At 37.3% G+C, this 20,165-nt stretch overlaps 1 protein-coding gene across 3 annotated transcripts in view; it reads left to right on the top strand.

Annotated features, from left to right (window-relative positions):
- Window positions 1-8,530: 8,530 nt before the first annotated feature.
- BEST3 (bestrophin 3) overlaps window positions 8,531-20,165 on the top strand; it is a 61,182-nt gene continuing 49,547 nt past the window's right edge. For 2 of the 3 annotated variants that reach the window (XM_043967371.1, XM_043967374.1), the window contains exons 1-4: window positions 8,531-8,671; window positions 12,320-12,489; window positions 17,255-17,349; window positions 17,790-18,023. In XM_043967371.1, coding sequence (XP_043823306.1) covers window positions 12,338-12,489; window positions 17,255-17,349; window positions 17,790-18,023 — 481 coding nt within the window. In that variant the 5' untranslated portion in view covers window positions 8,531-8,671; window positions 12,320-12,337. Of the gene's footprint in view, window positions 8,672-10,247; window positions 10,408-12,319; window positions 12,490-17,254; window positions 17,350-17,789; window positions 18,024-20,165 lie in introns of all 3 variants that reach the window. The other variant, XM_043967372.1, reaches the window with a different exon arrangement.

The following is a 20,165-nucleotide window of genomic DNA, read 5'->3' as shown; positions in this document are numbered from 1 at the left end:
AGAGGAAGTCCAGTATACAAAAATCACCCTCAAAAATAAATGACAGGGCAGCTAGGTGGCACAGTGGATAAAGCACTGGCCCTGGATTCAGGAGGAGCTGAGTTCAAATCCAGTCTCAGACACTTGACACCTACTAGCTGTGTGACCCTGGGCAAGTCACTTAACCTTCATTGCCCTGCAAAAAAATAAAAATAAATTTAAAAATATAATAAAATAAAAATAAATGACAAACTAACATTTAGGAAAAAAAATTTTTTTTCAATGACAATGGGTGGGGGCAGTAAGGTGGCACAGTAGAAAGAACACCAGCCCTGGAGTCCAGAAGACCTGAGTTCAAATCCGGCCTCAGACACTTGACACTCACTAGCTGTGTGACCCTGGACAAGTCACTTTACCCCAATTGCCTTGCAAAACAAAAAAAGTGACAATGAAACAGCTGTATTCTAAAAGTTTTTTTTTTTAATTTATTTTTAGAACTTTTTTTTTAACAGGGCAAAAAGGGTTAAGTGACTTGCCCAGGGTCACATAGTAAGTGTCAAGTATCTGAGTCCAGGTTCAAACTCAGGTCCTCCTGAATCCAAGACCGGTGCTTTATCTACTGCACCACCTAGCTGCCCCCTCTATTTGCTTTTAAAAATTAATTACTATTGCTATCAGTTTGGGGTAAGCATATTTTAATTTATTAGTAGTATATATCAGTAAAGTATTGACTATTAGTCTCCCTGACTTCTCATGGTCTCAGGCCACGTGGTAGAAAAAACAGGGAGAGAACTTCAGCAGGGTAGTTAACTAGAGCAAGGGAAAAGCACTCAAAGACCCAGAAGACCTAGAAGCCAAAGAGCCAAGCTAAGAGAGCTCCTGGCTTCTTCCTCTTTAGATTGAGGCAGGTCATTCTACATGGATCAAAGTTAATCGGTTAGTATCATTTAATTCCATTGGTTGACATGATTTGAAGGTGGTACACATTAAAATGAACTCTACACATGACATCAGGGAAAGACCATCACTCAAGTTGCTTAAGGTAAAGTCCATTATCTAGGTGTGATTTGATCCCAACAGTCCTTCACTGAGCTAGACAGAAGAGTTTATTTCTTTTGTTCCCTTGGGTTTGTCCCAAATATACTTTGATGAAGTTTCTCAAGAACTGAACTTTCTGGAGTTGGTGGGGTGGGGTGGGAGAAAGCACTGAGAAACTGATCCCTGGGTCTCCCAAGAAATTCATTATTAATAATTATTTTCCAGCAACAACAGAAAGAGAATTTCTACTTAAAATAACTGTGGACAATATAAAATACTTGGGAGTCTACCTGCCAAGACAAATCCAGGAACTATATGACCAGAACTACAAAACACTTTTCACATGAAGTCAGATCTAAACAATTGGAAAAATATTAGTTGCTCATGCGTAGGTCAAGCCAATATAATAAAAATGACAATCTTATCTAAGTTAATTTATTTAATGCTATACCAATCAAACTATCAAAAATATTTTATAGATCTAGAAAAAATAACAAAATTCATCTGGAGAAACAAAAGCTCAAGGATATGATGGGAATCAGTGAAAGAAAATATGGAAGAAGGTAATCTAGCAGTACCAGATCTCAAACTGTATTATAAAGCAGTAATTATCAAAACAATCTGGTACCAACTAAGAAATAGAGAGGTAAATCCGGCCTCAGACACTTAACACTTACTATCTGTGTGACCCTGGGCAAGTCATTTAACCCCAATTGCCTCACCAAAAAGCCCAAACAAACAAAAAAAGAAAAGAAATAGAGAGGTAGATCAGTGGAATAGAATAGATAGAAATGATAGTATAAATGACTATAGTAATCTGGTATATGATAAACCCAAAGATCCAAGCTTTTGGAACAAAAACTCATTATTTAACAAAAACTGCTGGGAAAATTGGAAAACAGTATTGCAGAAACTAGGTATAAACCAACATCTCACACAGTATACTAAAATAAGTTCAAAATAGGTACATGATTTACATATAAAGGATGATATCATAAGCAAATTAAAAGAGCATGGAATCATTTATCTGTCAGATTTATGGGCAGAGGAAAAATTTAGGACCAAAGAAGATTTAGAGAGTAAAACAAAATGTAAAGTAGATCATTTTGATTATATACAGTTAAAAAGTTTTTGCACAAACAAAACTAATGTAATCAAGATTACAAGGGAAGCAGAACTCTGGGAAAGAATTTTTGAAACAAATATCTCTGATAAAGGCCTCATTTCTCAATTATATAGAGAACTGAGTGAAATTTATAAAAATACAAGTTATTCCCCAATTAATAAGTGGTCAAAGGATATGAACAGGTAGTTTTCAGACAAAGAAATCAAAGCTATCTATAATCGTATGAAAAAAATGCTCTAGATTATTATTGATCAGAGAAATGCAAACCAAAATAACTCTGAGGTATCACCTCACACCTATCAGAGTGACAAATATAACAAAAACAGAAAATATTGGATATTGGAGGGGATGTGGGGAAGGTGAGACACTAATCCATTGTTGGTGGAGCTGTGAAAAGATCCAGTCATTCTGGAGAGCAATTGGGAACCATGCCCAGAGGGCTATAGAACTGTGTATACCCTTGGGTCCAGCAATACCACTGCTAAGTTTATATCCCAAAGACATCCCCCAAAAGAGAGAAAGACCTATTTGTACAAAAATATTTATAGCAGCTCTTTTTGTGGAGGCTAAGAATTGGAAATCAAAGGAATGCCCATGAATTGGGGAATGGCTAAACAAGCTGTGGTATATGATGGTGATGGAATATGATTGTGCTATAAGATTTGACAAGCAGAAAAGCCTGGAAAGACTTATATGAACTGATGATGTATGGTGAAGTAAGCAGAATCAAGGGAACATTGTGCACAGAGACAGCAATACTGTTTGATGAAGAACTGTGAATGACTTAGCTATTCTCAACAATACAATGTTCCAAGACAATCCCAAAGGACTATTGATGAAACATACTATCCACCTCCAAAGAAAGAACTGATATTGATTGAACACAGACTGAAGCATGCTACTTTCACTTCCTTTCTTTCATTTTTTTCTTTTATTCAAGTTTTCTTGTACAAAATTACTAATATGGTATTTTTTTACGTAACTGCACATGTATAACCCATATCTGATTGCTTACTACCTCAGGGAAGGGGGAGGGGAGGAATGGAAGGAGAGATAAAAATTGGAACTCAAAACTATAAATAAAATATTTGTTATTTTAAAAACATTTAAAGTATTTTCTCACGTTTTTGTCTTTTGGTTCAAATTTGTGATTTCATTAATAGGAAACTTCTTGTGTGGAAACTCCCTCTACCAATGCATATTTATAGTCTTAGAGCAACAGTTCTCAAAGTGTGGTTAAGACCTCTGGGGGTCTCTGAGACCCTAGAAAGAGGGTCTGTGAAATCAAAACTATTTTCATAATAACACTAAAACATCATTTGCCTATTAAAATACACTTCCCTTTTCCAAATAAATACTTGTATAGGACGAAATTTTCTTCATACAGGGAAAAAGGGAAAAGGAATAAGTATTTATATAGCTCCTACTGTGTGCCAGGTACTGAGCTAAGTGCTTTTTGCAAATATTATCTCATTTGATCCTTACAACAACCCTGGGAGGGAGATGTTGTTGTTATTCTCATTCGACATTTGAGGAAAACGAAGACAGACGGAGGTTAGGCGACTGGCCACATAGTTAGTAAGCATCTGAAGTCTAATTTGAGCCCAAGTTTTCTTGATTCCAGTCAGTGTACCACCTGGCTGTTGTTTTCATCTAAAACAACATATTGCAACAGGTTGAATGCAGGAGCAGATAGGAGAATATGGCTGTCTTCTATTAAGCCAGACATTAAATAGATTTGCAAAAATAGAGAAAGCAATGATACACTTGTCCCTAATTTTTTTTGTTTGGGTTAATATATTTTTAATAAAAATATTTGTGCTGATGTGATGAATTTATTATTATTTTAAGTGAATAAATATTTTAAAGTTTTAAGTTTTAATTACTAATATGGTAGATATCAGAAGATATAATCCATATAAGCAAAAGCTCTTAGTAACTTTTAAGAGTACAAAATGGTCCTGAGACCATCTATTTTGAAGACTTTCCTGGGGCCCAGAAAGTCTAAGTAATTTGTTTGCCTATGATCATATAGGTAGCATATATGTCAGAGGGAAGGCTTGAACCTAAGTTTTTCTGAATGAAATGGTGGTCTTCTATCCACTATGCCACACTGTCTCACAAATTCTATAGTATTACAGTAAAAAGAGGTTCAATTTACAAGAGAGGAGGGGGGAGCCATTATCAACCACCTGGATCCCCTCTTCCCAATAATTTGCCAGCCCTGGGAACTCTAGATACAGGGCAGACATGATCATTCACACCACTTAGTTGAGATAATCCTAACCCTTTTTGTTGTTGTTGTTGTGATACAGATCCCTTTGTTGATCTGGTGCAGCCTATGAACCCTTTTTTAGAATTTTTTTTTAATGAACAAAATAAAATAAAATATCTGAAGTCTATCCACAGCCCCAAGTTAAGAACCCTGCATCTAGATACAGCTTAGAGAAAAGCCTTCTCTTTTTCTATCCCCAGGTCCATCACTTCCATTCTAAAAGCCATTATCTCAGCCTACTACAAGAATATTATTGTCCTGAGATAATATCTGTAAAGTACTTAACCCAGTGTCTGGCTTGTAGAAGGCACTTAATAAATATTTATTCCTTCCTTGCTTGCTTTCCAGACTTGATATCCTGAAGCTATTGAATAAATACTCAAGCTTCTGGGAGATATAATTTCCAAAGAGAGGGTGGGATTGTCTGTCGCCTCCATTCTCCACCTCCATTTTCAGTAAAATAAGGCAGTTGGACAATATGGTCTCTGAGGTCCTTTCCCACCCTGAAGCCTAAGAGATTCATGACTTCAGGTTCACATACACTGGTTATACTGAAATACACCGGCCATAATGGGGAGAAGCCCTAGAATGAAATGCATAGGTACATAAAAACACAGTGGGAAAGAAAATAGGAATTTGTAACGAATTGACTCCTTAAATGTGGGCTTAAAAAATCCTATCAGTGAACACGCTCTGCAGTCACAAATGAATGACATTCTCAGCACCATGAAATGTCCTCCCCTCCTAATTGTTTTACTTTGAGCTATTTTATTAACTTATTTTATGAATAGTCCAATCACTGAAGATGAGCCAGCACTAAAAGGCTTTTCCAGGAGGGTTCAAAATAGGTTTGGTCAAAACCACATCATCATGTCTAAAAAAACTTCCAGTATCTGTAAAAATTACAAAAGGACAATATACCCAAAAAATAATATACAAATATATAATATACAAAAGGACAATATACAAAAATACAAAAGATACATGGAAACTGCTTTTTCTGGAAGGATATACTCTGTTGTGGTTTACCTAGAATTATAGGATTAAACAGGTCTCCCTCAAAAAATGAAAATGATCCTTTTGAAAAAAATATATTTGGTATTTGTTGGGTGTTTATAAGAAATTATGGCATATGATGGTTCTTGGTGAGTCTATTTCAAAAGGATATCTTTCAGGAACTGTCAAAGAGTATCTCTTGCCTCAGGGTTTGTTCAAGATAATAGGAGTTTGTTCAAGCAATCTCATTATTATTAAGCATTTTACATTTTTAATGCCCTCTGCCATCATTAATTAGTCATTTCTCAGAACAGCCCTGTGGGTGTGGGGTAGATGAGCATAAAAACTCCATTTACAAAAGAACCAGGTGCACACAGTATCCCTGACCCACAAGCACCATCCACCATCACCACCAGAGAATGGCAGGCAAGGCCTGGCTTAGGACTGCCCACTCATCCATTTATGTCTGTCCAAGACATCTTTGTATGTCTTGTCACCGCAAAATCCACTGGGATTATGAGTGGAAAAATTGAAAGTTTCTATCTCGAAAAACAGAAGTTTCTATCTTGTATAGTTTGAGATTTACTGAAATAAATGGCTTTACTTCAGACTTGCAGCTTAATTCTTAATTACTATTACATTTATTCTACTTCCATGAAAAACTAAGTTTTGTGATCACTACATAAAACCAGAGAAATATTTCAGTTTGGAACATTTCCCTTTGACTAAAAACTATGCTACTATACATAAAAAGGATTTTGACTCAAGTTAGCACTTACTATAAAGCTTGTTGCATGGTGGAATTGAGGAGTTATGGTTGGAAAGAACCTTAGAGAATAACTAATTCAACCGTATTATCTTGCAGATCAAGAATACAGAATTTGAATGATTTCCCCATCATTGCATAGGTTGTAACAGAAATGGGATTTAAACCCAAATCTGGTGTTCTTTCCACCAGAGTTTTACTTTTAGCTGCCATAACTTCCACCAATATACAAATAGCAGCGTGATATTTAAATCGGAATAATCATTAATCAACAAAGAACAAAATAGGAGCCTATCAATTTGAATGGCTAAACAAATTATGGATACATGGATGTAATAGAATATTATTGGGGCAGCTAGATGGCGCAGTGGTTAAAGCACCGGCCCTGAATTCAGGAGTACCTGAGTTCAAATCCAGCCTCAGACACTTGACACTTACTAGCTGTGTGACCCTGGGCAAGTCACTTAACCCCCATTGCCTGCAAAAAACCAAAAAAACAAAAAGAATATTATTGAGCTATAAGAAATGATGAAAGGAATAGACTAAAGGGAAACCCAGGAATACTTATATGAACCGATACAGATTAATGTGCATAGGATGAGGAAACCAGTTTACAACACTAAAAGAAAACAATTGTGAAAAACTTAAGAACAACGCTCAACTCAATAACTAACCACTATTTCAGACGTTTGATAATAAACTATGTCTCCCACCTCTTTGCAGACAGATGGTGAGCTAGAGGTACAATGAGATATACGCATTCAGAGACATAACCAAAGGGTGGATTTATTTTGTATGTCAAGGGAGAGTTTTTGTTTTATTTATGGAAAGAGCCAAGTTGGGATTGGTAGTGAAAGTGATGTGAAAGAAAAGGAGTAAAAGAACATCCATGGATTATTAAAAAAATAAATAGAAGAGAGCAGAAGGAAGTTCAAAAGGGAATACAGACCAGCAGGGCAGTGTTGGAATTACCATATTAAATTTGAATTATACAGAAGGAAGGAAGGAAGGAAGGAAGGAAGGAAGGAAGGAAGGAAGGAAGGAAGGAAGGAAGGAAGGAAGGAAGGAAGGAAGGAAGGAAGGAAGGAAGGAAGGAAAAAAGAAAGAGGGAGGGAGAGAAGGAGGAAAGGAAAGAAGAAAGGAGGGAAGGAAATAAGGTAAGAAGGAGGAAAGGAGTAAGGAGAGAAAGAGGGAAAAAGGGAAGGAAGGAAGGAAAGAAGGGGAGGGAGAGAGGGAGGAAAGGAAAGAAGAAAGGAGGGAAGGAAATAAGGGAAGAAGGAGGAAAGAAAGAAAGGAAAGATGGGGAAAAGAGGAAGGAAGGAAGGAAGGAAGGAAGGAAGGAAGGAAGGAAGGAAGGAAGGAAGGAAGGAAGGAAGGAAGGAAGGAAGGAAAGAACACCTAAGTTGTACACAGTGGGTGAAAAATAAATTGTAGCTAACAGAAGTTTGCAACTTCCTTTTTTCTGTTTTTGTTTATACATTGAAATGATCATGTTTATTGAGATTTATTAAGTTCATAATAAAAAATAACTTTTTAATGTTCAAGCTTCCAGTACAAAGTTTAGTATGTACTTATATACAGAGCAGCTGGAAATTTCCTTCATTCTGTTATAATCTGACCTGTTTTTTAGTTAATGTCCCTGTTTTTTAATTAATGTTGTTGGAAAGTAAAAGAGTGTCACTCAAACAAAAGGAAACATTCTGAAAGACCCAGAAATTTTTATGATTTCACAAAGAAAGTTAACCAAAAAATTTCCCATTTCAGCTAATAAATGTTCTGACCCAGACAGTGATATTCTTTCCTTTTTCATCCACCCAACCATCACATGCTATAATTCTGACCTATCCACTTCAGCCACCACACACATAGACACACATGTAGATAGCTGTTGTCTGTAATAACAAGCCATCCTTGATACCTTTGTGCCTGAGAGGGAGTGAGGGAACTCTCAGAAGAAAGCTCCATTCTGCTTATGAGACTCATCTGCCCCCCAGCTTACAAGCTTCACAAGCCATGATTCTTCATACAAAGTGTGTCTTGATTCTCCCTCTAGAAGTCGGAGGCTTGTTGTTCCCAAGTCCTTGGGAAAAATGAGTTCTCCTCTTAAGACAAATGAGGAGGGCTGCTGGACTGAGAGCCCCTGACATTCTCCCTACCACTGCAGACTCATTCTGAGGGCTGCCTTGGGTGGCAGGTGGAGTTATAATTATAGATTAGAAAAGAGCCAAATCAGCAGCTGCTGCTTGCTGCCTGGTGCCAACGAGAACTGACATCAGTGGGCCCTTGGCATAAACAGGCCTCTGAAGGTGGAAAAAAACATTTTAACCCCTGTGCTAGTCAGTCTACTCAGTGGGCACTCAGCAGAACGCAAAATCCGGACTGGGGGGTCACACAAAAAGCCACAACTCTGACCTGAGGAAGCCTTTTCCCAGAGGAAGCTTGGAGTTAGAGGAATTTCTTTCCTGTTTGGAGTGCCAAACCAAAGAAACAGGTTAGTGTGTACGCTGTGTGCCCGATGCACTTATCCGATCTCCCTAATATCTAATCGTGATCATTAAGAAGCAGATAGGAAAATAACAGAAGGGAAGGCGTGATGGCAAGTTGAGGGAGTGTTGTTTACACCATTCTAGTAAATTATGAAAAAGATGTTTATTTTGTGATGTTCTTGTAATAATAAAAGTAGCCCTTTAAACCATCTTCACTAGTGAGGATGCAAATGCGGATACAAAAGGTGTTTATGGTGCAAAATGACACAAGATTTATTCATGACATCCATCATTATGTAATGTGTTTATCTACCCCAAAGATCCCCATTTCTTATTAGTTCAGTGGTGAGGGTGATATTTGTTCAACTTCAGCCTTTATTGCTTACTATCTGTGTGACCTTGGATGAGTCACTTAACTTCCTTGGTCCTCAGTTTCCTTATCTGTAAGAGAAGGGGGTTGGACTAGATGGACTCTGAGATCCATAGATGATCTCCAAGGTCCTTTCCAGCTCTAAACCTATGCTATCTATCTATCTCGCTAAATGTCCATCTACCTACCTATCTACACATACACACACACACACACACACACACACACAGACCTGTGGGGATCTCCCAGTGCAGAGATTCCTTCCATTCAGCATGTCAGCGGTTCTCTATAATTTGTTTGTTTGTTTGTTTTTGTTTTTTCCGGGCAATGAGGGTTAAGTGACTTGCCCGAGGTCACACAGCTAGTAAGTGTCAAGTGTCTGAGGTCAGATTTGAACTCAGGTCCTCCTGAGTCCAGGGCTGGTGCTTTATCCATTGCGCCACCTAGCTGCCCCCGGTTCTCTATAATTTGAAGTTTTAATTTAATAGCAAACATAAATATGAATGTAACACCACCAATTACCTCTTGCATTAAATAACAAAGATAGGTAAACTGGTATATAAAGGCTTCTTCTGATGACCTCCAAATCATGATGATTTTTTTAAGTAAAACTTGCGAAATGGATTTTAATTTTGTGTGGCAGATCCGAGTGCCCTTTACCATCTCTGTCATTTTAATCTCAGCAGATTTTGCAAGAGGTCTTGACTTACAAAGAGTAATCAGCCCCATTATCCTTCTTCAGACAACCAAGATTCAAAAGTTGTCTTCACATTATTCTATCCCGAATATGTTGCGTATTAGAGGTTAGGCAGGCTTTTCATGGTTGCATTAGCCTGGATCTAGCACTTATAAAACATCGATATTTGAATGTTTCTTTGAAGAACTAGAATTCTATATGACCCTTTGGAAGCTAGACTCGATTTAGGCTGTAGCCTTGATTTTTTGGATTTGTTTTATGGCTACCTGTATGGGGTCGTTCAAGAAGGTAGTTACTAAAAGAAGGCTCTGTGGTCATCTTAGCCCTTAACAAACTAAGCAATTCTCCTGCCCTTTTCTTTTGCCATCATCAAAAACCATCTCTTTGTATTTGATAGAGGATTTTTGATGAAGAGAAATGCGACATCATTGTATTCCAGGAATGGTACAATGGAAAAAGAGTTGGTTTTGTAGTAAGAGGGACTGGGTTTAAATATTGGCTTTTCTATTTATAGTCTGTGACCTTGGTCAAGTCATTCCAACCTTTGTGGGCCTCAGTTGCCAACTCTGTAAAAGAAAGTGGTTGTACTAAATGACCAACTTTGAAATGATGACCCAGCTCTAAATCTATAATCTCCTGATCCAAATCGCATTTTGAAGTGTTCAAGAGTGAAGGTGAGTTACATTTTCTGAGGTAAGCTCTAGCCAGTGAGATCTTGCCAGAGAAAGAAGTCCCAAATATCCATAGCCAAACTAAAATGATCAAGAAAGAAATTTGCATGTGGAATTCTCACAAGTCACTTGCGTTTTTCCTTCTGAGGTCAAGGAAGAAATGCACAGCTTTCTTACAAGTGACTTACTTTTCCCTGTATATCTCAAAAGTATAATTCAAACACTGGTAGATGAATTGATTCTGAATCCTACTTTAGCTATAAATGTTGAGCATCCATCCTTGAACTTTCAATTGAACATACAGCGTCCATTCTGCTAAACTTTCCCATGGTATCAAGAAAACGTGATAGAGGGCAGTATCTCCATACAATAACTCACTTGGGACTCTGCTTATAATGTTACTTGTCTCCTTCAACCAAATACATTTTGTCTAATATTTACTAATTCTGTGCACATTAGACGGATAGCCTTGAAAGGCTTTAGGGAAATTAGTATCTCCAGGATTCTTTCCCACTCCATTCACATTAAAGATTTGTAGAAATCCTGTTGGGGGAAAAAAAAGTGCTAAGAGCTCTGTTGAGTGAAGGAGAACCAAAATACTAATAAACATAATGACTGTAATAAATGAAAACAGCATCAAAGTCGGGAAAAATACATGAGAGAAGAAAGAAGATCAGAAAGGAACATAGGAACAACCAGAATAGGTTAGCTGTTGTTCAGTCATTGTCAGTTGTGTCTGTCCCTTGATGACCCCATTTGGGGTTTTCTTGGCAAAGATACTGGGGTGCTTTGCCATTGCCTTCTCCAATTCATTTTTTTTTAAACACAGGCAATGAGGGTTAAGTGACTTTGTTTTTGGTAAGGCAATTGGGGTTAAGTGACTTGCCCAGGGTCACACAGCTAGTAAGTGTCAAGTGTCTGAGGCCAGATTTGAATTCAGGTCCTCCTGAATCCAGGGCCAGTGCTCTATCCACTGTTCCACCTAGCTGCCCCTCTCCAATTAATTTTTACAGATAAGGAAACTGAGGCAAACAGGATTAACTGACTTGCCCAGGGTCACACAGCTAGTAAGTGGCACCGATTTTAACTCAGGAAGATGAGTCTTCCTGACTCGAGGCCCAGCGCTCTATCCACTGTGCTTCCTAGCTGCCCCTGGTTTAATTACTTTTTTAAAAAATTACTTTCTTATTAAAGTTTTTAAAACCCATAAATAGTGGAAGTTTGTCATTTCATGTTCAGTGGTTATAAGATCACAGAATCATAGATTTAGAGCTTTCAGGGATGTCAGAAGCCATCCAATCAACCTCTTCATTTTACAGATGAAGAAACTGAGGGACAGAAAGAGTAAGTGATTTTCCCAGGAAGGTCGCACAGCTAATAAATGTCTAAAGCAAGTCTTCCTAACTCCAAATCCAGTGCTCCATTGATTCTTCCTTGCTACCTCTCCACCTCTCCTTTGTTTTCTTGTTTGGCACTTGAATGTTTGCCTACTGATGGTCACTAAATTTATAATTTTTAAAAGGTTTAACAGTTCTGCTGAAAACATTGTGTGATGATCACCTGTGATAGACTTAGCTCTTCTCAGCGATATAATGATCCAAGACAATTCCAAAGAACTCATGATGGAAAATGATTTCCACATCCAGAAAAAAGAACTGTGGATTCTGAATACAGATTGAACCATACTACTTTTTTGTTGTTTTTGAGGTTTTTCCCTTTTGTTCTGATTCTTCTTTCACAACTGACTGATGCAGAAAAAAAAAAAAAGAGTTTGGCTGAAATGATAGCCCTTAATCTCCATATCTCATGGATCATGGATTTTGCCTAAGGGTGTGGGTTTCCCTCAAGACAAAACAAAAGCCCTATCTACCACGTTTTTTTGTAACCAGTAGCTTTTTTCTTTTTGCTTTTCCAGAAACTCATTATCCAGAGGATGACTGTCACTTACTCCAGTAAGGTAGCAAATGCTACTTTTTTTGGATTTCATAGGTTACTTCTCAAGTGGAGAGGCAGCATCTACAAACTGCTGTACAGGGAATTTATTGCCTTTGCTATTCTTTACACGGCAATAAGTATGATGTACAGGTACTTTTAAGATATTTTTGCATGCCTCCTTATCAATAATCCGATATGACACAAAAGGTACAAGTCTCAATAATTGGAGCCCTCTGGCTGCTGGTTAACTTTGCTTTATTTATGTATATATGACTTGCCCTCTGCTTGTGTCCTTCTCATGACCTCTTCCTCCAGTCAGGTTATTTGGATAGATCCCTAACACGGTTCAGAATGTTAAGTATATGCTAACCATCGTGTCCAGATGGTTCTAATATCAGCTGGATAATGAGCAAGTATATGCCATGTTCAAAAATGTCACTGTAGGCAGGTCATGGGGTATTTTTGCCAAAGGACAGGCAACATGATTGTGTGGAATAGCAAAGGCGAGAAAGAAATCGGCATGCTACCTACTAATTGATGCCCAAGTACCAGTTAGCTTTGAGCTGGTGCTGTGATGGGTAGTAAGTGATTCCCATGGGACTGAATAATAGCATTCTTTGCTCAGTAACAAGAGGCCTAAGATGGAAATCCTTACCCGGGCAAGTAATCTTTCCTCTAGAGTAGAGTTTCTTAACCTTTTTTGTGTCATGGACCCTTTCCACAGCTTGATGCCACCCATGGACCCATTTCTCAAGTAGTGTTTTTAAATGCATGAAATAAAATCATATTCATTGGTGGCTCCCAGCAATAAATTACTAAGGAATTCCAATGGGTTACAAAGGAAACCATTTATGTTGGAATATAGTTATTGAAATATTAAAACAACAACAACAACAAGGTCATAGCCCCCAAGTTAAAAACTTCTGCTCCAGACTATAGAATCTAGAGCAAGGTATGAAATGCATAGTAAATCTATTTTTACTATGGAGCTCAAGCAAGATAAGCTCAGAAAAGTAGATACAGATTTCCTAAAATATCAAATAGCTTATGCTAATTGATCAAAATCTTCCCTAGAAATAAGTCTATTGCTAAATAATAAGAATAATAATGAGTCTGGCTGAAATTGTAGCCCTTTTCTAAATGGAGTTTTGTTTTCTTTCAAACTACTGTGGAGATTTATATTCAAAAAATTAGTATCGGTTTGCCCTATGTTTTTTTGTTTTGTTTTGTTTGGGGTTTTTTGGTGGGGCAATGAGGGTTAAGTGACTTGCCCAGGGTCACACAGCTGGTAAGTGTCAAATGTCTGAAGCCAGATTTGAACTCAGGTCCTGCTGAATCCAAGGCCAGTGCTTTATCCACTGAGCCACCTAGCTGCCCCAGTTTGCCCTATGTTTTTAATGGAGAAGGAAAACAATCTAGTTCGTGGTTTATGAGGGCTGTACCCTGAGAATATAGGGCAGTGAAAGGTCTTCAGTTTATGTCCTATTAAAACCTGTTGAAGGAAGAGGATATGTTTGGTTGGAGAAGAGAAGACCCAAGATGATATGATGACTGTCTTCAAATATTTGAAAGCCTGTCATGTAATAGAGGCATTAGCCTTGTTTTCCCTGGTTCTAGAGATCCTGGACTAATGGGCAAAAGTTCCAAAGAGATAAATTTAAGGACAAACTTCTGAACAATTAGAGCTGTCCAGAAGTACAATAGGCTACCTTGGAAAGTAATGGATTTTCTCTTATTGGAGTCTTCAAGCTGAGGCTAGAGAACCACTTATGAACCATATGGTAGAAGGGATTATTTCTCTGCTATGGATTGTCCTAAATGGCCAAGAAGATTCCTTTCAAGTCTGACATTCCGTGATTTTTTTTCCCATTGTTTTACACTCTGTTCTTCATTCTTTCTCTCCATATGGATAGACAGATTCTTATTTCATTTTTTCCATAAGGAATTCTCCTTATAATTACCAAAAGCCCTCTACTCAGAGTTAGGACATGTGGATTTAACTATTCATCAATATTTTCAGTTGGGGTCAAAGCTAAAATGAACTATAACTTGGATTTAAGGACATCTGGCAAAACATGGTTTATCTTTTAAAGGGAATGTTTACTCAAAATTCTTAAGGTTATTTTTTACATGATATTTTACAAAATAGTATTTTGATGATTTGTGTGCGTCATAAACTGAATTTTCAGAATACTGAGGGAACAAGAAACCATCCAGAAGAGTTGTCATACTCCTTTGTCTTCATTAACAGAGACTTGCTGCTGGTGTTGATGATAATGACATTCCTCTTAAAAGCTTAAAATAGCTTTTGCCCCCAAAGGGGACTTAACTCAAATACTTAACACATCCCACAGAATTATATTAAATAATACTAGCTAATACTTATATAGTATTCACTATGTGCCAGGCACTGTGCTAAGTGCTTTACAAATATTATCTCATTTGATCCTCACAACAACCCTGGGAGGGAAGTGCTATTATTATCCCCATTTTACAAATGAGGAAATTGAGACAAATGGAGGTTGCCCAGGGTTACACACTTAGTAAGTGATTGAGATCAGATTTGGATTCGGTTCTTCCTGACTCCAAACTCGGTACTCTATCCACCGTGGCTTCCTGGCTGCCCCAATGATCATATGTAAACATATTCTTTCTAAAGATAGCTAATGTCCACAACAGCAACAAAGAACAATTGGAAATTTCATGATTTAGTCTTCTGCTTAAATTTTTGAAGTCATCAAATTGTGTAATTTTGAAACTAGAAGGGAACAGATAAAATGTATGAAATGACTTACCTAAAGTTACATAATTGGTAAGTAGCAGGGCCAGAATTCAAACCTGCGTCTTTTGATACCAAGTATAGTACTATTCCCATGACTTCATGCTTCCTCTTTTGTTCAATGAATCCTTTATGTGTTGACCAGCAATATCAGCATTTGAATATCCTCTCTGAATGTGTATTCTTCCTATGACTCACGAGATTGGATAAATCAAAATGTAGCAGTGAGAAGTGTTAAGCAGATTCTTATTTACTCTTATTACTAATGAGCCTAGTTTTAAAAAAATTATTAAAAGATTAACTTTGGTGGTGCAGTGGACAAAGCACCGGCTCTGGAGTCAGGAGGACCTGAGTTCAAGTCCAACCTCAGACACTTGACACTTACTAGCTGCGTGACCATGGGCAAGTCACTTAACCCCAATTGCCTCACCAAAAAAAAAAAAATTTAACTAAATTGAGCAAATTACTATACTTAGATGTGTAAACAAAATTATACTCATAGATTGGCTATTTTTTCTTTCTTAATTAAGACAGGACTAGATAAGCTCTGAAGTCCTTTCCTAGTACATTCTCTGAATCTATGTCTGCCATCCAGTCCTGTGATAAACTACACATGAATGAATAAATGGATAGATAGATAATAGATGGAAAGGTAAATGATAGAAAGACAGATACATTGATGAACCATTTGTAAATGCCCTTTGGCTGTTTTAATACATGAGTAAGCTAAAGTGTTATGGAACCAATCTGATTATATATTTTGGCTTAAGTGATTGGTCTTTCAGAATGACTGTGGAAACAGTCTATATCTCACAAAGTTCTTCCTTTTAATCTGAAGCAGAAACGCCAGACTCCCCACTTCTCTCTTTTTCTTATGTCCCCATTTCTCAGTTCACGTGTTGGCCACTAATCATTATCCCTTTTTCTCTGGTCCTCCAAAGTGGTTCCTGTATTCTTTGCCCAAGCTGCAAATTTCCACTGTCTTAAACTGGGCCCTTAGAGCTTCTTAATTATGGTCCTTTTCTGAATTTTTCCTTCATTAATGTAGCTGGAATATTCAACTTCTATAGATTACACTTTTAATAAATTGGTGTTTGTTTTATAATCTGTGTTAAACTACTAAAATTTAATTCAAAGTTTACTGTGTATCTACTATGAACAAAGCAGTAGACAGGTCACTAAGAAAAATGCACAAATAAATGAGACTCAGCTCCCACCTTAAGAAACTTATACTTTAATAGGGGAGGATAAAATGTGTTTGCAAATAAATCTTTCTAGAATGGCTTCAGTTTTCTTTTAGAATGGTACCTACACTCCGTTCCCATAATGTAAATAGCACTAATGAGCACTTAAATAAACATAGGCTTAACAATTAAGCCAAATTAAGAGAAAATATGCTCAGCCAAATATATTCTAGGTTGGATCAAAGCTACAGTATATATTTTTCAACCGATCTTTATGAATCTAAAAATATCAGATTTTTTTTCTCATTTTTATCTGCTTTTTGGAGACATCTAAAATAAAACTTAACTTCAGGGGCAGCTAGGTGGCACAGTGGATAGAGCACTGGCCCTGGAGTCAGGAGGACCTGAGTTCAAACCGGGCCCCAGATACTTGACACTTAGTAGCTGTGTGACCCTGGGCAAGATACTTAACCCCAACTGCCTTACAAAAAAAAAAATTAACTTCAAAAAAAACACTTCTAAATTCACTTTAGTGGTCATTCAAATAGGCATAAGTAATTTCATTCATGTAAAAGTATCTCTGGTGAATTGTGGGAGAACTACCTCACTTCAAAGCTAACATATCAATCTGTACTACTTGGCACCATTATAGAAAGTAATCAAAACACAAGGTTTTGGTTTGGATTTTTTTTTTTAAATCAAGTGTTTATTAAAAGCCTATATTTAACAATCAGTAATCTTTTACTACTGTAACAATTTTACTGCTTGAAATGTTAAGCAATTACAATGTTTAAAGACCCACCTGTCGGCTCAGGTACATTTCCTTTCTTTGCTCCTGGTTGCTGCCATAACATTATTATTTTTTGCTTAGTTGTTTGCACTTAATGTCACATGCAGAGCAGGTGCAAAAGTACAATATCATAAAGGGATGTGCATTTTATTTTTGCTCCAGATTGTTACTTACAGGAGCCCAAAAACGTTACTTTGAAAAATTATCAATTTACTGTGACAGATATGCTGAACAAATTCCAGTAACCTTTGTGCTTGGTAAGTATAGATTACATGCAGAATGAAGCCACCCAGTTGTCTCCTTTAGGATGACACAGATGACTGTGCATGGAAGTGTTAGCAAGCTGAGAGGCATGTCCAAAAAAGCAACTGCTTGCAATAAGAAGTTACCATCATGCATAAGAATTTTGCCTTCAAAGATGCTTTTGCTAAATTAACATCGGACAAGTTTGAGGTATTAATAATGCCTTCTGTTCACTAACTGTCTGTTTTGCAGTCATTATCTCAAGTCTAATATCCACTTACCAGGTTCTACATGGTACCAGGCATAATGTATATTTCACAGTTCCTATAGGGCAATATTATAAAGGTATGGGGTAACATCTGTCTACCCCAAAGAGGTCAGATTTCACTAAAAATACCATCCATGTCAATGACACTTTTAAGGAAAGAAACATTTTAATTCTCTTATTCTTTAGGGTTTTATGTCACTCTGGTGGTAAACCGGTGGTGGAACCAGTTTGTTAATCTGCCCTGGCCAGACAGACTGATGTTCCTGATTTCCAGCAGCGTTCACGGAAGAGATGAATATGGGCGTTTACTCAGAAGAACACTCATGCGCTATGTCAATTTAACTTCCTTGCTCATCTTCCGCTCTGTGAGCACAGCTGTGTTCAAAAGATTTCCAACAATAGACCATGTCGTAGAAGCAGGTATTGAAAGTTTGTTTTCCTTCCTACCTCAGATGAAAACCTGAAGATGCTCCCTAAAGACTCTTCTTACTAAATCCTTTTCTATGTTTGCCCTCTCTAATATATGGCATTTAAGTGTCTCTAAAGAAGGTCTTTTTTTTTTTTACCAGAACCTTTTTTTTTTTTTTTGGTTTGGTTGTTTTTTAGTGAGGCAATTGGGGTTAAGTGACTTGCCCAGGGTCACACAGCTAGTAAGTGTTAAGTGTCTCAGGCCGGATTTGAACTCAGGTACTCCTGACTCCAGGGCCGGTGCTCTATCCATCCACTGCACCACCTAGCTGCCCCTTAGAACTTTTTTTTAAAAATAAAAGTATTTTATTATTTTCCAGTTACATTTGTTTATATAAGATTTCCAATTTCAAATTTTTATCCCTCCCCTAGACAGCAGGCAATCCGATATAGGTTATATATATATTTTAAAGGAGGTCTTAACCTAGAGTCCTGTGGGTAGATATCAAGGAGTCGATGAGCTTGGATGAGGGGAAAAAATGCATCTTTATTTCAAAATATTTGGTTTCCTTTGTAATACTATGGGGTTTTTTATGTGTTTAAAAACATTATTCTATTGGATATATACACTTTTATCTGTGGCCATTAGAAATTTTTTTCTGCTAGATTATACATATTTGTTATGAAATTTTTGGTTTGGGGGGGTTTTAATTGTTCAGTTGAAGGGGATTGGAGGGAAAGACAAAGAATGCTTCTAAAAATTCATTGTAAGAACCCATTGTTTTGAGAAGGAATCCATAGACTTCACAGGTGTCTCTGACAGAAAAAAGAGCCTTTGCTCTAAAGAATTCTAGAAATTGATCAATCAAAGCATTCTCAGCATGTACCAAAATAATCACAGATGGATCTGAAAGAGGTTCCCAGCATCTAGTTATATCAGGAACCTTTGGCTATCCTTAACTTTTTATCTCAGAAACCTAGGTGGATTTTGATGCTGCCCTCAGGTTATGGGTCTTAATCTGAACAATGCCTGGGTGATGGCAATGGTAGTAGTAGTCAAAGTGGATTCTGATCCAGTTTTAGTTTGAAGCTGTATTGAGAGACCAGCTTTTAAGCTCAGCCTGATCAATAAGGCTTCAGGGATGCTAAATGTGTGGTCATTTAACAGACTCCCCAAAAAGGTACATGTGAGGAGTAGGGGATATAAGCACCAAGAGATGATATTCTCCATACATTTAGTGTGATATTTAATGGAACTTTTGGTTCATTTTTTAAAAATGAAAATTTTTTTTTTCAAAATCATGACTGATTTTAATTTTTCATTTTCTTAAGTAGGTAGATAGGTTAGACCATTGTTTCCAAACCAGTATTTTAATGTTTTGGTTGAGATACTACCACTGGGGACACATAGCAAACTGAGTCTTAGAGATGATAATCATACATTTAGATGGATTTGGGACTGGTTGAGTGATAAGAACCAAAGAAGCAGTTAGTAATCTGTCAACCTGGTTGTCCAGTGATTCAGGAATCTGCTCTCTGCCCTATATTGCTTAATAGTGCTATTAATGGGGGACAGCTAGGTGGCACAGTAGATAGAGCACCGGCCCTGGAGTCAGGAGTACCTGAGTTCAAATCCGGCCTCAGACACTTAACACTTACTAGCTGTGTGACCCTGGACAAGTCACTTAACCCCAATTGCCTCACTAAAAAAAAAAAAATAGTGTTATTAATGACTTCATGGTATAGTGGATAGAGAGTTGGCCTCAGAGCCAGGAAGACGGAAGCTCAAGTTCTAGCTCTAACACATACTGGCTTTGTGACTTAGGGAAAGCCTCTTAAACTCTCAGTGCCTTAGGCTAGAGGTGTCAAGTATCAACCCATATGGCAACAACAATCGCTTATAGCCTTAATCAGATTAAAATATTATGGGAATAAATGTAAAATTATGGTGTGTGGACAGTCAGATGGAATATGAATGGCTGGATTTGAATCATGGAAAAGTATACTCTCTACCACATCCTACGTTTTCTTGGAAAAGTATATGGATGTATAATGGATAGAAAAATAAAACTTGGAAAATTCTAGTCTAGACAATCAGCCTTATGATTATTTACTATTTTTAAAGAACCAGACCTGTGATTTCATTGACACAGG

Source organism: Dromiciops gliroides, chromosome 5 (genome assembly GCF_019393635.1).
Source record: "Dromiciops gliroides isolate mDroGli1 chromosome 5, mDroGli1.pri, whole genome shotgun sequence".
In the NCBI taxonomy this organism is placed as follows: Eukaryota; Metazoa; Chordata; class Mammalia; order Microbiotheria; family Microbiotheriidae; genus Dromiciops; species Dromiciops gliroides.
This window is presented reverse-complemented; position numbering and strand designations above follow the sequence as displayed.